This window comes from Lutra lutra, chromosome 2 (assembly GCF_902655055.1).
Source record: "Lutra lutra chromosome 2, mLutLut1.2, whole genome shotgun sequence".
In the NCBI taxonomy this organism is placed as follows: domain Eukaryota; kingdom Metazoa; phylum Chordata; class Mammalia; order Carnivora; family Mustelidae; genus Lutra; species Lutra lutra.
In genome coordinates this window covers 154,767,987-154,787,344 of record NC_062279.1, presented here as the reverse complement: position 1 = coordinate 154,787,344, position 19,358 = coordinate 154,767,987, and the positions used below count along the sequence as shown (strand labels likewise).

The window sequence follows — 19,358 nt, the reverse complement described above, 5'->3', positions numbered from 1 at the left end:
GGATTTTATGTTCTTGGAAGGTCTGCCCGTTGAGGCCACCGTATGATTGACACATTGTCCTACCAGGACTGTAGCGTTTGCTTTGATAAGGAGTAACTACTACATCTCACAGACTTAAAAAGAGTCATAAGCAGTGATGTTACCTAAGCAAGGAGTATAATAAAGGAGTGGACCCTCCCCTTCCATAGCTGTGTGAGAGTCTCTCATGCATCAGTTTACCATCGTTTCATTCCATCCATCCAGGAGACTACACAGAAACAGAGAGGACTATGTGGAAAGAAGTGCTGAGTTTGCAGATGGTTTGCTCTCAAAAGCTTTGAAAGACATTCAGTCTGGAGCACTGGACATAAATAAAGCAGGCATACTTTATGGCATACCTCAAAAAACTTTACTTCTCCACTTAGAAGCCTTACCAGCAGGGAAGCCTGCATCTTTTAAAAACAAAACTCGAGATTTCAATGATAGTTACTCATATAAAGACAGTAAAGAAACTTGTGCAGTGCTGCAAAAAGTAGCCTTGTGGGCAAGAGCTCAAGCAGAGCGCACAGAAAAAAGTAAACTCAATCTACTTGAAACCTCAGAATTAAAATTCCCAACAGCTTCCAGTTACCTCCATCAGTTAACTCTACAGAAAATGGTTACTCAATTTAAAGAAAAAAATGAAAGCCTACAATATGAAACTTCACACTCTACTGTACAGTTAAAAATTCCTCAGCTCCGAGTAAGTTCTGTTTCAAAACCACAACCTGATGGTCCTGGTCTGCTGGATGTTATGTATCAAGTTTCCAAAACCTCTCCAGTCCTAGAAGGATCAGCTCTCCAAAAACTGAAAAATATACTCCCTAAACAGAACAAAATAGAATGTTCTGGGCCTGTAACTCACTCAAGTGTTGACTCTTATTTTCTACATGGGGACCTCTCTCCTTTGTGTCTTAATTCTAAAAATGGAACAGTTGATGGAACCTCTGAAAATACTGAAGATGGATTGGATCGAAAAGATAGCAAGCAGCCCAGGAAAAAACGTGGCCGTTATCGTCAATATGATCATGAAATAATGGAAGAGGCTATTGCAATGGTAATGAGCGGAAAAATGAGTGTTTCCAAAGCACAAGGAATTTATGGGGTACCTCACAGCACTTTAGAATACAAGGTAAAAGAAAGATCTGGAACACTGAAGACTCCTCCGAAGAAGAAACTCCGATTACCAGACACTGGGTTATATAATATGACAGATTCAGGGACTGGCAGCTGCAAAAACAGCAAGCCTGTGTAGATTACTTGTTAGGAAAATGTTTGTATGTGTGTATGTGTGTGTGTGTATGTGTGTTTGCGTGTGTGTGTGTATGTGCACAGGTGTGTATTTGTGTGTCTATATACACACATGTGGGAATTACAGACGCTCACTCTGACAGGAGACATGAAATTTTACAGTTCAAAAACCACTTACATGCCTTTTGAAAAAAAAGTTTTATTCAGGGTTTTCACTGTGGACAGAATTATATAGTTGCTTACTTAATTCTGATAGTTTGTATTTAATCCTTGTATAAATAGGTGAAAAAGATTCAGGTTTTCTTTAGTAGTCAATAGCATAAAGCGTTGTGGGAAAACAAGTAATTGTCAAGTGAAACACTTTTATTGGTGAAAGACCACTCCAGCCATTCAGTTGAACCATCTTATAAGGGAAATATGATATTAATAGTTTGTAAACATTTTTACATACTGCACTTACAGCTATTGTAAGTACATCAAACAACCAATCAAAGTTTAAATAACTATCTCCATATGAAGAAAAATTAATATATACAGTATTAGTACACTACAGTGTATTCTATGAAATATGAAATGCACTCAAGTGCATCCACCAGGAATAGAAAAGAAAACCTTAAATGATATGTATAATGAAATTTAATATTTATCATTTAATAGTTGATTTACAGGAAGTTGGGGTTTATAAGGTATATACTTTTTAAAAAAACTGACACATAGTTAACCCCAGCAGCTATAGAATCCTTTAATATAAGATGGAATACTAAGAACAAAAAGTAATTTAAATTTAATTATTAAAATAATTTAATTTTGTTTTTCATTTGAAAAATAAGCTAATGTGTAAGGTTAGAAAAGAAAGTTGGAATGCAACTTAGAGCATGTTTATAATGTGCACAGAAAAAGCTTGAGAATGATATTTGGTTTAAATGTGCTGGTTAGTTGATGTTATGACTACTTTAAATTTTAAGGATTGTGACACACTCCTACTATTGAAAAACCTCAGTGTAACTTTAATATATTTGCTGCTGTGACATTTCAAAACATTTTCAGTTTATCAAAATGAATTACAGATTTCATTTTGGTGGGCGATACATTATCATTTTGCTAATAACCAAATTTGCAGTTTGTTCAGGGTCTTGAATAGATTTACAGATATTTAACACTGAAGCTGTTTTGAACTTTCAGTAATGTAAACTCTCTACTAATTGGGTAGTTAGAAGCTGGGCAGTGCATTTTAACTTTTACTAGACTCATAAGAGAGACCAATAATTTTTATATAGCAGTTTTAAAATGTGGTTCAGAGTATCCATGTTGGATTTATGGAGTATGCAGTTTTAGTGGTAAAATGTTATAAGCATGTGCCTCCATATAAAGAATGGGGATTTGCTTCGTATATTCAGAATTCTCTGAGTGCCCCTTTTCTCTGTTAAAATTCAGGTTCTGATCATTTTTCTAAGCCAATTTTCCTAAGTCCAAAAGGAATACTTAAAGCTGAATTTAAAAAAATAAGTGCACCTTGTCAAATACTTGTGTTTTTACACTTGTGTTTGTGTGTATCTAATAATCACATATACATGTAATACTAAAGAGATTTTCAGCTATTACATTTAAAAACTGCTTACATATGATTTAAAAAAACTGAAGAGTGGGAAGCTACACAACCAAGTAGTTATTTGGTCTCTTAGATCTATACTGAACCCTCTTCAGCTTAATGTTACCTGCATACTAGGGTATGAATCCTCTTGCTTTTTTGTTTTTCCAAGTAAGAACACATAATAGATTGCAAAACAGCAGATGTCAGGGTCATCTTTCTTTTTAAAGAATTAAGCCATATTTTGTGAGGGCCAGAACTTGGATTATTTAATATATTTCCCCTCCTCCCCCATTGAAAAACAAATTTAAAAAATAAAGTAAATGTTTCAACACAATTTTATTGACCTCTTTATACAGAATTTTACTTGCAAAAATTTGGGGGCCTGAATACATTACATAATATTTATATTGAGCTTTTTTACTCCTCACATTATATTTACATTAATAAATTGATTGAGAAGTTTATAGTAAAGGGATACTTACAGAACACTTTTATATCATTTAAAAGATGACCTGACCAAAAACTTTACAGGATTCATAAAATCAGGGATCATTTTGCTATTGACTTCACAGTGATCAGTAGTTTTATAGGTAATATTATAGTTAATTTGCAGCATTTAGTATTTGTATTATTTATTTTTGGTCAGATATAGTAAATTAAATATTTTTTGATAGTTTATAGGTAATGATCAACCCATAACTTTTAAAAGAAACAAAATGTTTCTAATTATTGAGTTAACTTTTGATTATACAAACTAGGAAAGGCAGGGAAATTTATGGGTTCCCCTTCTCCCCATTGATTCTATTAAGATGTTCTTTATGTTAAACTTTCAAAGTACTTTATAAATTTAGTTACCAGTTACTACTTATTAATTGACAGTTTTCTGAAAAATCCAGTTTCAGCAGACTTTTAATGAAGGTGAAAGCAACCCTTATATGCTTTCTACTTATTTGAATGTTCCTCAAGTATTTTATATTTAAAAAAAAAAAAAGAAGGAAAAGAAAAAACAGTGCCTCTGTTTTTAGAAAACTACTGCTCAGTAAAGTTGTTTAAACCATTTCTGGTAGCTAATGACAATTTTATATTAAATTGTATACTAACTTTAGTGAGACTGATTTTTTTAGTTGTTTACAGTACAAATACTTGTATTTGTTTTTTAATTGCAGTATTTCCATTGTCGCAGTAATTTAGTAAAACTCTGTGGCTGCCTTGATTTTGACAGATTTTGTTAATATAAACTGATTGTTAGGCAATTAGTTATATTTATGCATAAATCAATTGCACTATAATTCATGAATTATTTATTACAATATTTTCTAATGAATTCATGTATCTGTCTTGTGTTGTAAATGTACTGTAATTCTGTTCCTACTTTGTGTTGTTATATATCTAAATCTGATTGTATGAATTTTAATTGTTCAGTTAACGTGTTTCTAGGTTGTAATTTGTAGTAAAGCACTTCAATGCTTTTGCACTTAAATTTACAACACTGTTGGTGTGTGATTGATTTACTCATTCAGTAAAAGAAAAGAAAAGAAAAGAAAAGAAAACAAACTGACTACACTGACTTTTTTGATTCACTGTAGGAATGAGTTTTATTTATATTAATATGAAAAATTGACTTCTCCAAAGAACTATTTCAACAACAAAACTTGTAATAAGCAAAACCGATAGTAACGTATAAAAAATAGGCAGGACGTTTTGGTTTAGAAATCGAACTGAAAAGGGTTAGAAAAAAATTTAACATTAAAAACAAGGGAGCTATGACAGATATAATTATAGAACCTTTACATAATCACTTCAGAATAAATTCTAGATTGGAAACTTCTGTGTATTCAACTATTATTTACTCATATTGTTTTTCTTTGAGACTCTAACATGCAAGAAATATGAAAAAGAAAAATTTTGGAGCCAAATAAACATTACAAAATTTTATAATTTGAGAATTTAGTTAGCTAATATCTGATATGTGTGTATTAGATATAATCTAATACCTGAATATCCAATTAGTAACTTTATGGAGCTATTCTTCATATACCATTACATGGAAATTTTATTGACCACTGTAGTATTTTGGAATGGAAGTTCTATTATTAAAAGTAATAAAATGGGGGGGAGTAATTAACTGAATAAGAAACTTATTTAAAGTATAGACTTCCTTGAAATCTCAGAGGACAACTGTAAAAATCTTGGGGTGGTTTTCAGAATAGTTAACACTAATCATTAGTTTTAGTTATTTCTACTTTCTATTTGACTTTGCTAATGGAAAAAACATTTAAGCATTTTAGAAACTTAGGAAAGCAAATTAATCTTTAAAATACGGTGCAATGAATTTTTCTAAGAAATAAAATCTCTTTTTATTTAATACAGATATGTTTAATAGGCCGTAACATAACTTTAAAAAAAACTGTTGAAGTGCATCTATCAGAACTCTGGGATTTCTTTGCTTATGTAAAAATTACAATTTTAATTTGCTGGAAAAGAGCATAATATCACATATCTTCATATTTGATGGTTAACATTTCCTCATGTCTTTTTTCTCCCTGTATTTTTTGAGTTATCTAATAGTGAATCTTGGGAATCAGTTCCATTATTTACTCCCAATCGTGATAAAATTTACCAAAAAAAATTTTTTTTCAGAAAGGAAATAGTATTGGGGTTATGTCTGTGGACTTAAAGCACTTTATTGTTAATTTCATATTTTTTCTCACTCTGATAACTGCTTTTTTTCAAATCACATTAATTTTGGTGAACTATTAGTTGAATCTAGTAAAGTTATCATTTTTCTAGAAAATTTTTGATCTAATGTTCAGAATTTGCCTTGATGTGTTTGCTACTCAAATAACATAATATTTATAAAATGTACATAGAATATTGCATACTTACGTGTGAAACAGATTAAGTCAGTCTTAGGGAGCAAAATAAAATTAATTTTACTTTTCATTTTAAAATAAAAATCCTTTACTTTTTAATATACATAAATATAATGACCCTTTAAACAAATACAGTCTTCTATAGCAATTCATAATCAGTATATCCTAATTCCACACTAAATAAAATTTCTACAAACCAGGAACTACTGACAATAATAGTAAATATAAGAAATCATGAATGGGAGGCTATTTTCATGTACAGAGTTTGGTGATATGTTTAAATAGATACTTTTCTGAAACAGAATTCTTTTAATATATTTTACTCTTCTTGCTGCTGGTATTGGATTAAAAAAAATTTTTTGTAGACTTCTACCTTGGTTACTAAGTAATCCTGGGTGTCAGTTAAAATTAGATGTATGTTAGTCTTCAGTGGGACATTTTCCAGCAATTGAAATTAAATAATTAGGTAAGTAATGCCTTTAGTCTTCATGTAGTTACTTTAGTATTTAAAATCAATTAAAAATAGATTTTATTTTTAAATAGCTTAAATTTTTTATTATTAGGTTAAAATGCCTGCAGCTTAATCTTAGAAAAGATACTCTGTTATTTATATGAAGTCTAAATTCCTTAATTTTCCTTGTGAGTATACAAAGCTTTCTTTTATTAATAATTTTTATTTTCACTACCTTGAAAAAATATCTATCTTAAAGATAAGATTTTCTCCTATATCTTATTTTTCTTATTTGCACTAATATGGATTAATAATTATCAAAATAACATAAAATATCTACTTCCAAAAATAACTTTCTGAAGCACTTTCCATTAAATATTCTTAATACATCCAAAGCACTAAACATTAGCAATCTATAAATATAATCATATTTATATTTGATAAAAATATAATCTATATTATTATTATAATTATAATCTATAATCAGGTTTTATATCACAAAACTAGGGCTTTTCTTTGACTATTCTACTTGCCATAGGAAATTAATTATCACCAGTGCTTCATTATATTTTTGCCGAACAATAATCAAGATGTCATTATTGCAGCTCTATAGGAGTTAGGAGTCCAGCAATACCAAAACTTCTTTTGTTCAAACTCTGTTAAAATTATAACTCCTTATAATACTGGTATTTTTGCTGTAATTCATTTTTTGTTTGATTTTTATTTTTAGTTCAACTGTTGATGCAAAATCAGAGGAAGCTACTAAAATGGAAAAAGGAAAATCAGCATTAAGCAGAGTTTTGGAATCTTTGTGCATACATCACCAGCAACAAGTTTTGGCCATGTTGAAATTTCTAGTCCAAGAGCAGAATGCTGCTTCTCTTTGCTATTGTAATACATCATATACTGTGTCTTCAGAATCTCAAAAGCCCCTAATTGAAGATGATTTACATGGTCTATTCTGTAGTTGTGAATATAGGCTGGCAGAAAGAGGGTATTTACAAAATGAAAGACAAAGCCCTGGTTTTATGCCTCTGCCAGTCTGTATTAAAGATTTACATTGTTTATCTTGCCAAACTGTAACTATTGAACGCATTAAGACAGTAGTGAATAGAGGAATTGCAAACAGTTATAATTCTCACAGGTACTGTTCTGGACTGTTACCAAACATTCACTCTACAAAATCAACCTTTCATGCTCCTCTTTCATCAAGGGAAGTATGCGATGTTTCAGTCAGTCTTAAGGATGTTTGTAGATCTCGAAGTCCATCACCTCCACCGTTATCACCTGTACAGACTGAAGGATTTGAAAAATTGAAAGATGTCGTCCCAGAGCTTTCAGCCTTAGAAAATAACAGACCTGAAATAAACATTAACCAGCCTCCATCTCTCATACCAGCAGAAATAAACAGTGACAAGGGCGATCCCGAAGGTAAAGTACATAAAACTAAAAAATCCAGTAACTCTGATTATTTGCTCCTGGAAGACAGCGATAATTGTACTGCAAATCATGAAAAAGATGAAACTACTGTAATTTTTCAAGATTTAATGGATCGTATTAATGAAAAATTAAAATCAATAGAAGCTACAGATGTGACAAACCTTTTAACATTATCTAGCAGTGATTGTAATACAGATAATGATTTAAAATTGAGAGATTTAATATCCTCACTCTTGCATAATGCCAAGGTCAGTGATTACAGTTTCATGGAATTGCTGAGTCAACATGATAAAAAGGTAGAAAATAAAATTATTCAGACAAGATTTCGAAAGCGTCAAGAAACCTTATTTTCAATGCACAACTCTCCTGATTCCCCCATGTTTAGAAGGCAGTCTTTACAAATAAAAAGAGAACTTGCTAGTCTTGATGAAAATTTTGTAAGAAAAAAATACACTGAAAAAATTTCAAGGAAGTTGACACGCAATGATGAGATATTTTCCACGGACAAAGAAGAATTCTATCATTGCCAAGGGTCTTTACAAAATTCTAAAAACTGGCAAGATAATAATCATACAGAAACATCATTTTCACCAGATTGTGCATTACAGTCATTACAACTACCTCTTCATAGTTTAGAAACTAACTTGGCTTTTGATGCATTTTCAGAAAGCTTTAAAACAACTTTCCCTGAGAAAATGAGCATAAGAAAATCACAGGAGAAATCTGCAGGTGAAAAAAAACTTTTGCAAAATCACAAGGAGAACCCCAACCTGGAGAATACTCAAGCTCCTTTGAAAAGTGATGTTCCTCGACTTTTGAGCAGAACTAAACGAAATATTGTGCCCCCAGGGTGGTATTCTATATATGTAACAAATAATTATGTTTTCAAAAAATCCCCTAAGGCCAAAAAAGTTTCTGAATCTACAAAAAAAAAAGATTCCATGAAAAATATTCAAATTGAAAGCTCACAAAATATAGATCTAAACAAAATTGCAATGAATTCTAATTTACAAGTTGTTGTGGAGCGTTTGGAAGACACAATAAATATGGCCCAAAAGTCTTTGAATAATCACTCATTATCTGAAGGATGCAAGGCATCCAAGAAGTTGATAGAAGTTAATGGTAAAGATCAAACTGCAGGTAGAAATGTGACTCTTACTGTAAGTAGAATGACATGCAAAGAGCAGAGTTTATCAAAATCTGTGGTAGCAGCCAGCAATATCAAAAGCAATCCTATTCCTACAATAGATTTGAATAGCAAAAGACTTGATAATCTGGAAAAGACATCTATTTTGGATACAAGTAGCTTGATTTCCAGTGTTCAAAGTGTGTCAACAAAATATGAAGCCATTGAACGCTCTTCTTTTTCCAGCTATTCTAGTCCTATCAAACTCATGTTTTTATCTGAGGTTAAAAGCAGTGAAGGAGTCAAATACATTTTAACTTCAGTTGGTACTTCCAAGTCAAATATTGAACTTCCTTCTGAAAAATATCTAACTCATCATGTAATTGAAAAAAAAACAGTGACAAATAATGTCCCAAATGCTAACTTTGAAAAGTATAGTTCTAATCTTAATGATAGTGACACTCTACAGGGAGAACTAAACAAATTTAATTGTGCAAAAGAAACTACAGAATCCCCTGCAATGTTCATAGATAGTATGAATAGTGATATGCCACAAGATGAACCTAAGGAAAATCCAAGCAATGGTATTGATTCATCTTTTAAACGGAAACCAGGTAGACCTAAAAAAATAGGTCCCCAGGTTGTGCAACAAATTAAGCGGCCAATTGGAAGACCACCAAAACCTAAAACTAATCAAACAGACATCACCATTTGCCAAAACAAGTCTTCTAGTGCTGGAAAGAAAAGTCCAGAATCTCTCCTATCAGAAGTAGGAGAAAGTATTTATAGAAAAAGTATTACCGTAACTGTTATTTATGGAAGGTCAAGAAGAACTAGAAGGCATGTTTCTGAAGGAACGGTAAACATAAGCAATGTGTTATCTTTCAGCAATAATGTTGCTGATATTCCAACTGAAAGTAACAGTCTCAGAAATATTAGAGAATACAAAATTGATGCAGGTGAAAGAAGGGCTGTTTCAAGTTTAACTACTGAAAGTGAGGTCTTGGGGTCTGGCTTTGAATATGTTAGGCCTATCAAGAACAAGTCTGTGATACCTCAACCTTCTAAGAACATTATTCGACCAACTCAGAAGCCTTTTGCTATAATTAGGAAGCCTGGTAGACCTGCAAAAGTGAAAATCTCTGGCATATCTGTGACTATTAATAGAGTTTCACCTCAGGAGAGAGAAGTAAGTATTAGCAGCTGCTTACCTCCTTTAGAACAAGAAAATATATTAGAAAAAAATCTGGCTGAAGAAAAGTATGATCACCAATGCAATAAGATGGATACAGGGCACACCAAAGCTGACACATTTAAGAATGGATCAAAAAGTATGGTTGCTACTATACCTTTGAGACATTCTATTAGAGATAGAAAACCATCTCTCCATTTCTTACATCCATTAGCATCTTCTAGCTCACTTATTTATAGAAATGCTCTGTTCCGTAAATCATATAAACTCCATTTGCAGAAGGGTAAAAGTCAGAAGGAAAAACATAAGCAGTCAAGGATAAAAATAGTTTCGAAAGGTACCCCAGCAACCAGAAATTCAAGGAATGAAAAAATGTGTTTGGAAGATAACAAATTAATACCCATTTCTGAAGTATCCTTGGACCCAATAATTTCATCAAATCCTTTGCTCAGGTGGTGGGCTGCTTCTACATCAAACGATTCCTTATTAGAGGAATTAAACAATAGATTTGAGCAAATAACAAATGCTTGGGTGCAAGTGAGTGGAGATGAAGCTGGAAATTGTGTTCATAAAAAAAGAGAACACATTGAAAATGATAATTTCAAAATAGCAAACCCTTTGGAAACCTGTCTTTTAGAACTTGAAGTTTCACCTGTAAAAATGCTTTTTCGGAAAAAGTATGATTTGAATGAACTCTGTATCTGGTTTATGCAAACGACAGAAACACAGTCTCTTTCACTAGTTAGAAAAGCAAATGCTCGAAACCCTTTGGAAGTAATAAATACTAGAGGAATTAAGTTAGGGACCACATATTCTAATTTTAATACCAGCCCCTTCAGAAAGCACTTTAAAAAATTTGCACTATCTTCTCCTTCAAAATCTGCAGGGAAGTTGCATATACTGCATAAAATGGTTAGCTCTCCGCTGTTAAATGTGAAAAATAATTTAACGTTAGCTAGATTAAAAAGAACTGAGTTTAAGAGGTTGCAGCATGAAAGGTGGAAAAGAGAGGGAAAGCTGCACAACCATGGAACAATTGATTGGGTCTCTAAAAGGAAAAACTTAAGATTTTTCTGCCAGAACCAGTTTTTAAGTAAGACTGAGGGGGGAACAAATGCCGATATCCCACTCCGAGGAAAAAACACAATAGCTAATCAGTTTATTTTGCCACCTGAGATCAGGGAGGACTCTTTGCAACAGAAGGTGGCAATGTCTGACTTGAAAACACATGCTAGTTTAGAGAATAATTTTAAGTCAGAAGCAAAAGAGAATGGAACAAGTTGCAGCCAAAAAGATTTTGAAAAGGGACCAAGACTAGGAAATGTGTGTCCAAATAATTGGAAGTCAAAAACCTTAAAAGATTGTAGAATATTTTTGAGGAAGATCAACTATCTTGAACACAGAAATACTTTTAAGCTAAATACAATCATTTACTCTCCTGAATCTATTGACAGTGGAAGTAATCCTCAGACTCACAGAGAAGAATCAAAGCGCTTTACCTTAAGATCCCATTCTGCTAGGCAAAATTCTTTTAAAAAGCAGTCTAAAGAAATGGAAAATGCTAAAACAAATAGTCCTTCAATCGATAAATTTCCCAGCCAACTTGACAATAGTAAATTAAATAAATGTGTTAACTATGACAAGAATCCTGATAGTTCTGATGTTCTTAGCAAATTGAACAAAAGAAAAAGACCATCATGGAAGACCACAGAAATGTCAACAAAAAGGCATAAACGACAGTCCTGCAACAGTGGACAAATGGCAAACTATTATTCAAAATCCCAACTAGGTAAGTTTTTCTCTACTTAATTTTAAAGTTTCATTTTAGGTGCCTTGAGTAAAGTATGAGACAATGGGTAGAAAAGGAACAGCTGATTTAGTTTCAATTTATTTCCAAAATATTTGGACAACCTAATTTCTTGGCACCTAGTATGAAACTCATGATATTAGGTCCTACTAAATATACCCATGCACTTCCCTACATCTTAATGTGTCCAGGATTTGAAGCAAATTAAAATATATGTAGTAGAGACATAGAAAGCTCCTAAACATAGATCATTAATGTACAAGTTATATTATCTGTTTTTGTATTTGACCTCATATAAAATATAGAAAACAGTGTGAATGGTAAATATACCCAAGGAGCTATCTAAAAATTAACTGCTACACTACAGGATAATATGTATTCATTGTCTTGATAAATTAATAGCTTTGAGACCATGTGGAAAGACGTAAAGACTGTCTCATTGCTAAGTTGATGAGGTCTGTAACATATATAGTAACTCTAGTATACAAGTCTCACATTCACCATCAAATTGTTATACCCTCTGGTACTGCTTTGGGAACCATTTTAAGACTCTGCTTATTTAAATAGTGTCAAGGAACAAGGTATTTTCTTCAATAAGGAAACTTGTTGAATAGGTTTTTTTTCAGATGAGTCATTGGACTAGATTCCACATATATAAAGATGAGGGTTTCTTTCCAGAGATAGCAAGGGAGAAAGTTATATACAGGTAATGTTAAGGTAATGCTAAATTTAGAATGTAAACTGAAATTACTTTAGTAAGTAATTATGAGCTTTACTCAGTTATGCTGGCCTGACATTGGTGCCTCAGGGAGACTGTTAACCTCAGACCCTAGCAAAATAGTTTATGAACAGTGTAGTTGCCAATGTAGCTAGTTCCTTCTCAGCTTATTGATAGGTGCTAGACAGTCCAAGATTTGTAGAAGTATGGTAGTGCTTATTTCATTACTTCCCAGACGGGAGAGAGTGCCAGGTTACATTTGTAAATTTAAGGACATTTATTGTATGGTTGCATTGTTACATTGTGTATTTTAGGGGCTTATGGAAGTATCGATGTCTTTATTTTTGTTACCTTTTTAAAACCTTTTCAAAAGCTAAAAAACAACTATTAAGTCTAATATTAAAATATTAAAAGCAATAATTAAACTCAAGATTTAATAGGTTAGATGATTATGATGGCCTCCAACATTCAGTTAATTGAGTGACTTTAAAATAATCTATTTCAGTAGTATTTAACATGCATTAATTAAAAATTTTAACTTTGTAACATGTGATGGTTAAAGCTTTAATGTTGGTCAAATTAGAGTTTCCATTATGAAAGATGAATCAAATCAAAAAAACAATGTTCTTTGTTTCTTATCCTTAGGATAATTGAACATAACAAGTAGCATGTCAGGAAAAAAGAAGGAAGAAGCCTGATAGTGATTAAAAAAAAAAAAAATTTATAATTCACCTAAAAATATATACACATCTTTTTAAAAGATTGTCATAAATAAAGTATAAAGTGCAGTGTTTCATTTTTAATTCTTACTACCATTCTCATTTCATGCTGTTTGCGTTTACCAAAGGTAGTTTACAACAGAACCATATTTAGTCCTTCTAGCTTCTTAAACATTGTATCTTCCTAAGGTATGAATATAAAATTTATATTAATATGATTCTTTACCTCACTAAATATGAGATCACCAGGGAAAAATAAGATGGAAGATGCCTCATTATTACTTTTTCAAATTAGTCTCAAAATCCTTTTGTGATATTTTTAAAAAATTTAGTATCAGAGTAAGAGTTGTTTTTCACCTTTTCTCATTTTAAAAATTACTAGTACTATGTCCTGTTCTGCTTAAAGTTTTATTTATCTTTTACTGATAACTTTCCTTCTTTATTTAACATTCTTTTTTTTTTTTAAATCAAGGACATTATTTTTACAAAGTTGTATTTATAGCAGCATTTGTTATATTTATCTGATTTTAAAATGTTTCTTAAGGTGTTTTTTTTTTTTTCTCATTATTCTTGGTATTCCATACTTCTTAATGCCTTTTTGGAAGTGACACTAAAATTCATTATTAGTTTTATATGTGTTTTTCTTCGTTGTAGAACAATTAGTGACTGGAGATTTGAGAGAGATTTCTAGCAACAAGGACTTTTCTAGAAAAATTCATAAGGCAATGTATATAATGAATTAGAGAATATTTCTATTGATGAAAATTTTTCTTCTGCCATAAATATCTTGTTTTGTACCTTTCAAGATTAACTGTCAAGATATAGTTTAACACATAGAGGAGTTTTAAAATTTATGCTTTACTACATATCTGCTGCTATGTATCAACTGTAGACATAGAAAGGAAAGAAGAAATGTAATTCTATCCTATTCTTAATTCCGTATGTAGTTAATGAAATGCCTACAATATGCTCTTTGATACTATAGAAAGTTCAGAAAGTTGCCTTTCCATCTGAGTAAGAAAACAAGCCCTGCACTGTGTATATATTCAATAAATAGAGTATATTTATGTTTTAAGTGAGATATTATTAATTACATTAAGGGGGTAGAATGACTAAAGTCATGGTTTGTGTTTTCATGGAGCTTATCATTTCATAGGGGACAGTGACTAGGCAATTCCAGTACAAAGTAGAGTGCTATGATTGGGGAGAGAGGTGGCTTGTAGAAGCACCTAGGAGGATAATTGAACCCAGGTTTAGAAAATTAGGCAAGGATTCTTACATAGTCACATCTGAGATTTGAAGAATGCCAAAGTATTAGAAGTCAGGAAGTATTTCAGGCAGAGCAAACTGCATATGGAAAATTTGGGTGACAGAACAGGATTATAGAACACCGAGTAATTTAATTCATATAGCTAAGGCATAAAGAGGAATTAAGAAAGTAGCAAGGGGTGGACAGAAAAATGGCAAAAGATAAAACTACTGAGGGAAGCATAGCCCAAATTGTGAGCCAGCATCATTTAATGAAAAAATGTTTGGAGCCCTAATAATAGCAGTAATGGAGGAGGACAAATACATTTGACAGAGGTCTAAGAGGATCAGTGTATTTTATTTTATTTTTATTTTTTTTAAAGATTTTATTTATTTATTTGACAGAGAGAAATCACAAGTAGGCAGAGAGGCAGGCAGAGAGAGAGGAGGAAGCAGGCTCCCTGCTGAGCAGAAAGCCCGACGTGGGGCTCGAACCCAGGACCTGGGATCATGACCCAAGCCGAAGGCAGCGGCTTAACCCACTGAGCCACCCAGGCGCCCCGGATCAGTGTATTTTAGAGAGTAGAGGAATAAAGGGTAATGTCCAGGTTTGAGCTTGAACATCTAAGTGACAGATGATAGTAACGTTCACTGAGATAAAAGAGAACATTCAAAGTGTGCAGTTTTAGACATTGGGAGTTTGAGTGGGATATCCAAGAAAAGATTTTTAGGAAGCAATCACAGTTGACCCTTGGACAATGCAGAGGTTAAGGGTGCTAATATCCTGTGCATTTAAAAAAATCTACATTTAACTTCTGACTCCACAAAAACTTAACTAGCAATAACTTGTTGACTGGAAGCCTTACAGATAACATGAACAGTCAATTAACACATATTTTCTGTTATATGTATTATATGCAGTATTCTTATAATAAAGCAAGCTAGAGAAAATTCTAAGAAAATCATAAGGAAGAGAAAATACATTTGCAATACTGTATGTATATTTATGGGGGGAAAATCTGCCTGTAAGTGGACTCATGCAGTTTAAACCTGTCTTGTTAAGAGGTCAAGCTTTGGTTAATATGGGTTTGTTGCTCAGAAAAGAGGTCTGAGCTAGATATAAAGATTTTGGAGTCCATAAATAATTGAAACCATGAGAGTGGAATGGATTGTTCACTGTAAAATGGAAAGAACCTGGGATCTCACAGCCCCAAAGATAGAGAGAAGAAAAAATTATGCATAGGGGCACATGGGTGGCATAGGTGGTGAAGTGTCCAGTTCTTGATTTTGGCTCAGGTCATGATCTCAGGGTTGTGAGATAGAGCTTTGCCTCAGGCTCCATGCTCAACAGGGAGTCTGCTTGAGATTCTTTTCCCCCTGCCTCACCCCTCACTCAAGTGTGTGTCCGCACACTCTCTCTCTAAAATAAATAAAATCTTTTTTTTTTTTTTTAATGTTCACAAAAGGAGACTGTTGAGGGTAGTCAGGAAGTAAGAGAAAAGGCAGGAAATTGTGGTAGAAAGGAAGTGTGTTTTAAGAAGGGAAAGAACAACAGTGTAAACTATTGAAAAGAGGTTCATTAAGCTTTGAAATGTTTCCACTGAAGGTAGGGCAAAAGGTTATTGTAATGACTTTGGAGAGAGTAGTTTTGATAGGGCAATGCAGTTAATGCAGGAAGAGATGAAGAAAATTAGCACAGAAAACAAATGGCTCTGACTGGAGAGGAGATAGGGCGGTAGTGAGAGGAAGCCCTAATGAAGACTGGTTTAAAAAAAAAGTTTAGATGCCAATGAGAAGCCAGTAGAGAATGAAAGGTTGAAGATACAAAGGAGATGGCAAGCAGTGAAAATGGAATGAAGACCCAGAGTTGATTATTGGACATTATGGCCATCTTTAAATGGTTTCAGCCAGGAGAAAACTTCTCTCTTAAAACATAAGAGTGGGAACAATGGAATGCACTTCAGTTTACAAATTCATGGACAGAATACTGAGGATATTAGATATATTTTCTATAAGTCTAGAGGTAATTTAAGAGTAATATGGTGGGTATTGTGCAATATAGATAACATTTGAAGTACTATCTCAAGAAATAACAGGGTTGAACAGTTTTGTGATTTTTATCTCAACTGCCAGAACATAAGCTTGGAGAAAAGTGGGCCCATAGATGTAATTGGGTTAATTGGGTTCACCAAGTGGGTATAACAGAAGGACAAAGAGATCAGGCCAAGAATTCATTCCATGAATAGTGAGAAACTAAATAAAGTGTAATTCTAAAGAATCTTTTCTAATAATAGCGCACAGTATAGATTTTTGAGGGGAGGGACAAAATGGGGTGTGTGAAAGACTAACTGCAAGAGATGATTTTTGAGGTGATCATGGCCTAAAATGGAGTGACCATTGAAAAATAATAATATAGAACTTTTGAGTATCATTGTCTTTTCAGTTATGGAAGTGAATGTGTGCCTTTCCTAGTTGATAAATATCTGGATGTAAAAACTTACTTTGGACACATCTAAGAATGTTTTAAAACTAGAGTAACTAATGTGGACTTAAGGTTGCTATACTCACCGTAATCATTCTAAAACATTAAATTTTGCTATAAAAATTGGGAATTCAAATTGATACTTTGAATTAGATTCTGAGCTGACTGAAAAAAGTTCAGTTTGTCAGCTTCTCCTGTTTTGTCATCTATCTTCAAAAAAGTCTGAGTATAATTTTTCCATTCAGAATTCTGGTTTTCACACAGATATGTAACTGATGGGTGACTTTTAATTAATACTATGCTCCTTCAGCTACCGGCAACTGAAACCAACCATGCATCCTCCTCTGGTCCTGCTCATAAATGGTTTACTGCATTTTTTGCATCCTACCTCAAAATTTCCTTTTAAATTTGTTGGCACAGAATATCCCTGAACGTTTTTTTTTTTTTTTTTAAGATTTTATTTATTTATTTGACAGAGAGAGATCACAAGTAGACGGAGAGGCAGGCAGAGAGAGAGAGCGAGGGAAGCAGGCTCCCTGCTGAGCAGAGAGCCCGATGCGGGCCTCGATCCCAGGACCCTGAGATCATGACCTGAGCCGAAGGCAGCGGCTTAACCCACTGAGCCACCCAGGCGCCCTCCCTGAACGTTTTTAAATAAAATTTAGAGTTAGCATTTCTTCATGTGCTATTATTCAGCTTCATAATTATCATTTAATAGAATTATGAAGCATAGAGTAGATGATTTTCTAAATTTCATTTTGATAGAAAAACATTTCTAGATGACTCATTATCACCTTCATCTAGTTGCCACACAAGCATTCCAGAGATACAGTCCATGAAGCACTAGTCCTCCAAGATGTTCTGTGGCCAAAGTGTTCTCTGGTCTAATGACTTTGGGAAATGCTCAGTCCTGTGCCTGTTGAATCACTGTGCCACATTAACATGTTAAACAGCATTCTTCAAAGTTTAAATATATATAAAATCTCACAGCTTTTTATATCCCACAGTTTGGGGAACATAACTGGAAAAAACACTGCTCTGTATAGTTTCCTGCTAGGTTTTCTTTATATTTACTGTGATATTCCCAGAAAGAATGCAATGACTATAAAAACACATTATATACTTGATTTGTTCTTGGACATAAATTAGAGTAATCAAAATTAAGTTGTAAGTGCTTTATTAACATTCACCATTTAAAGAACACTATGGGAAATACCTATAAGTCAAAAATGATCACATTCTGATGAATCCATTTTGTAAATTTCATTTTTGTATATTAGATTTTCATTTCATGTTAAGAAAGGAGGAGTGGCTCAATTCAGGTAGCTTTACCATATATATTATAAACCATGAGAAAATATCTTATGAATTTAGGAAAACATATGAGATCAATGTCTTGCCAAGTCTTAATTTCATATGACATCAGTATCTCCTCAAGTCTTAGTTAATCCACCATCTTAATTTGGTCAGAATTGGATGAAGATAGATATTTTAATGTAAAAGTGAAAAAACTCATAGGCATATTCTTTTTTATTTGGACTTCATATTACCACTTTGCTAATTGATAGTGCCACAAGCGAAACTGTTAAAACTTTTGATTATTTCAAGTATTCTAATGAAATCAGGAATTTTAAATAAAAATCTGTTCTATTTATAATTCATTTTCTTCCCTATCAGTATAACTTTCATAGGAACTGAGTAAGGAGAAGAGTTTTAGGTTTTGAAGCATTTCTAACTCTTGTTGTAATGCTTTAATTAAAATATAGAAGAGCTACTTTGATAATCTCCTGTCTCGATGTTTTTTTCTTAGAATTTTTCTTGGATATTTTATATCCTATTGCTTTGTCAACCATTACTGAGTTTTTCACAGTATTCTACTTCACTAATTGCTCCACATCTTTCATTGAAAACCACCCAATTTATTCAACAAATTGGATACTTTTTCTTTTGATCTACTAGGCTTTGTGTTAGACATTAGAGTCACAGAGGAACTCAGGGAACTTATAAAAAATATGTCAAATTTTTCTTACTTTGGCAGTACAGTATAATTTGAAGAAAGATGAATTGGTTGATTCCATACTAGAGGATATGGAGTACAGAACATAAAATTCTCTAAATTGGGGCACCTGGCCCATGACCTGTTTTAAGTAAAGTTTTATTGTTAACACTCTAGGTTCATTAACTTATGTATTGTCTCTTGCTGTTTGTACCACTGAAGCTGAATTGAGTAATTGCATAAAGCCCACAAAGCTTAAAATACTTATTATCTGGCCTTTAATGGAAAAAAGTTAGCTGACCTGTTTGTATCAGTAGAATTTTGGTATGTGGCTAGAAAGTCATTGGGGGTTTTAAAAATAGATTAAAGTTGTTATATCTGGTTTATTTCCAATACCCCATCCTCTCCCTCTTCCCACACAATACAATATATTTCTGACTTGTAGT

The 19,358-nt window shown here is 32.7% G+C and overlaps 1 protein-coding gene across 14 annotated transcripts in view; it reads left to right on the top strand.

The window, feature by feature from the left end:
- The window catches only part of LCORL (ligand dependent nuclear receptor corepressor like), a 165,262-nt gene that overhangs the window by 126,209 nt on the left and 19,695 nt on the right, over nt 1-19,358 (top strand). For 3 of the 14 annotated variants that reach the window (XM_047718967.1, XM_047718966.1, XM_047718968.1), the window contains exon 7: nt 6,915-11,731. The exons of 3 other annotated variants lie outside the window; for them this stretch is intronic. In XM_047718967.1, coding sequence (XP_047574923.1) covers nt 6,915-11,731 — 4,817 coding nt within the window. Of the gene's footprint in view, nt 1-243; nt 4,341-6,914; nt 11,732-19,358 lie in introns of those variants that run through there. 8 more of the 14 variants (XR_007125284.1, XR_007125285.1, XM_047718976.1 and 5 more) reach the window with 6 other exon arrangements.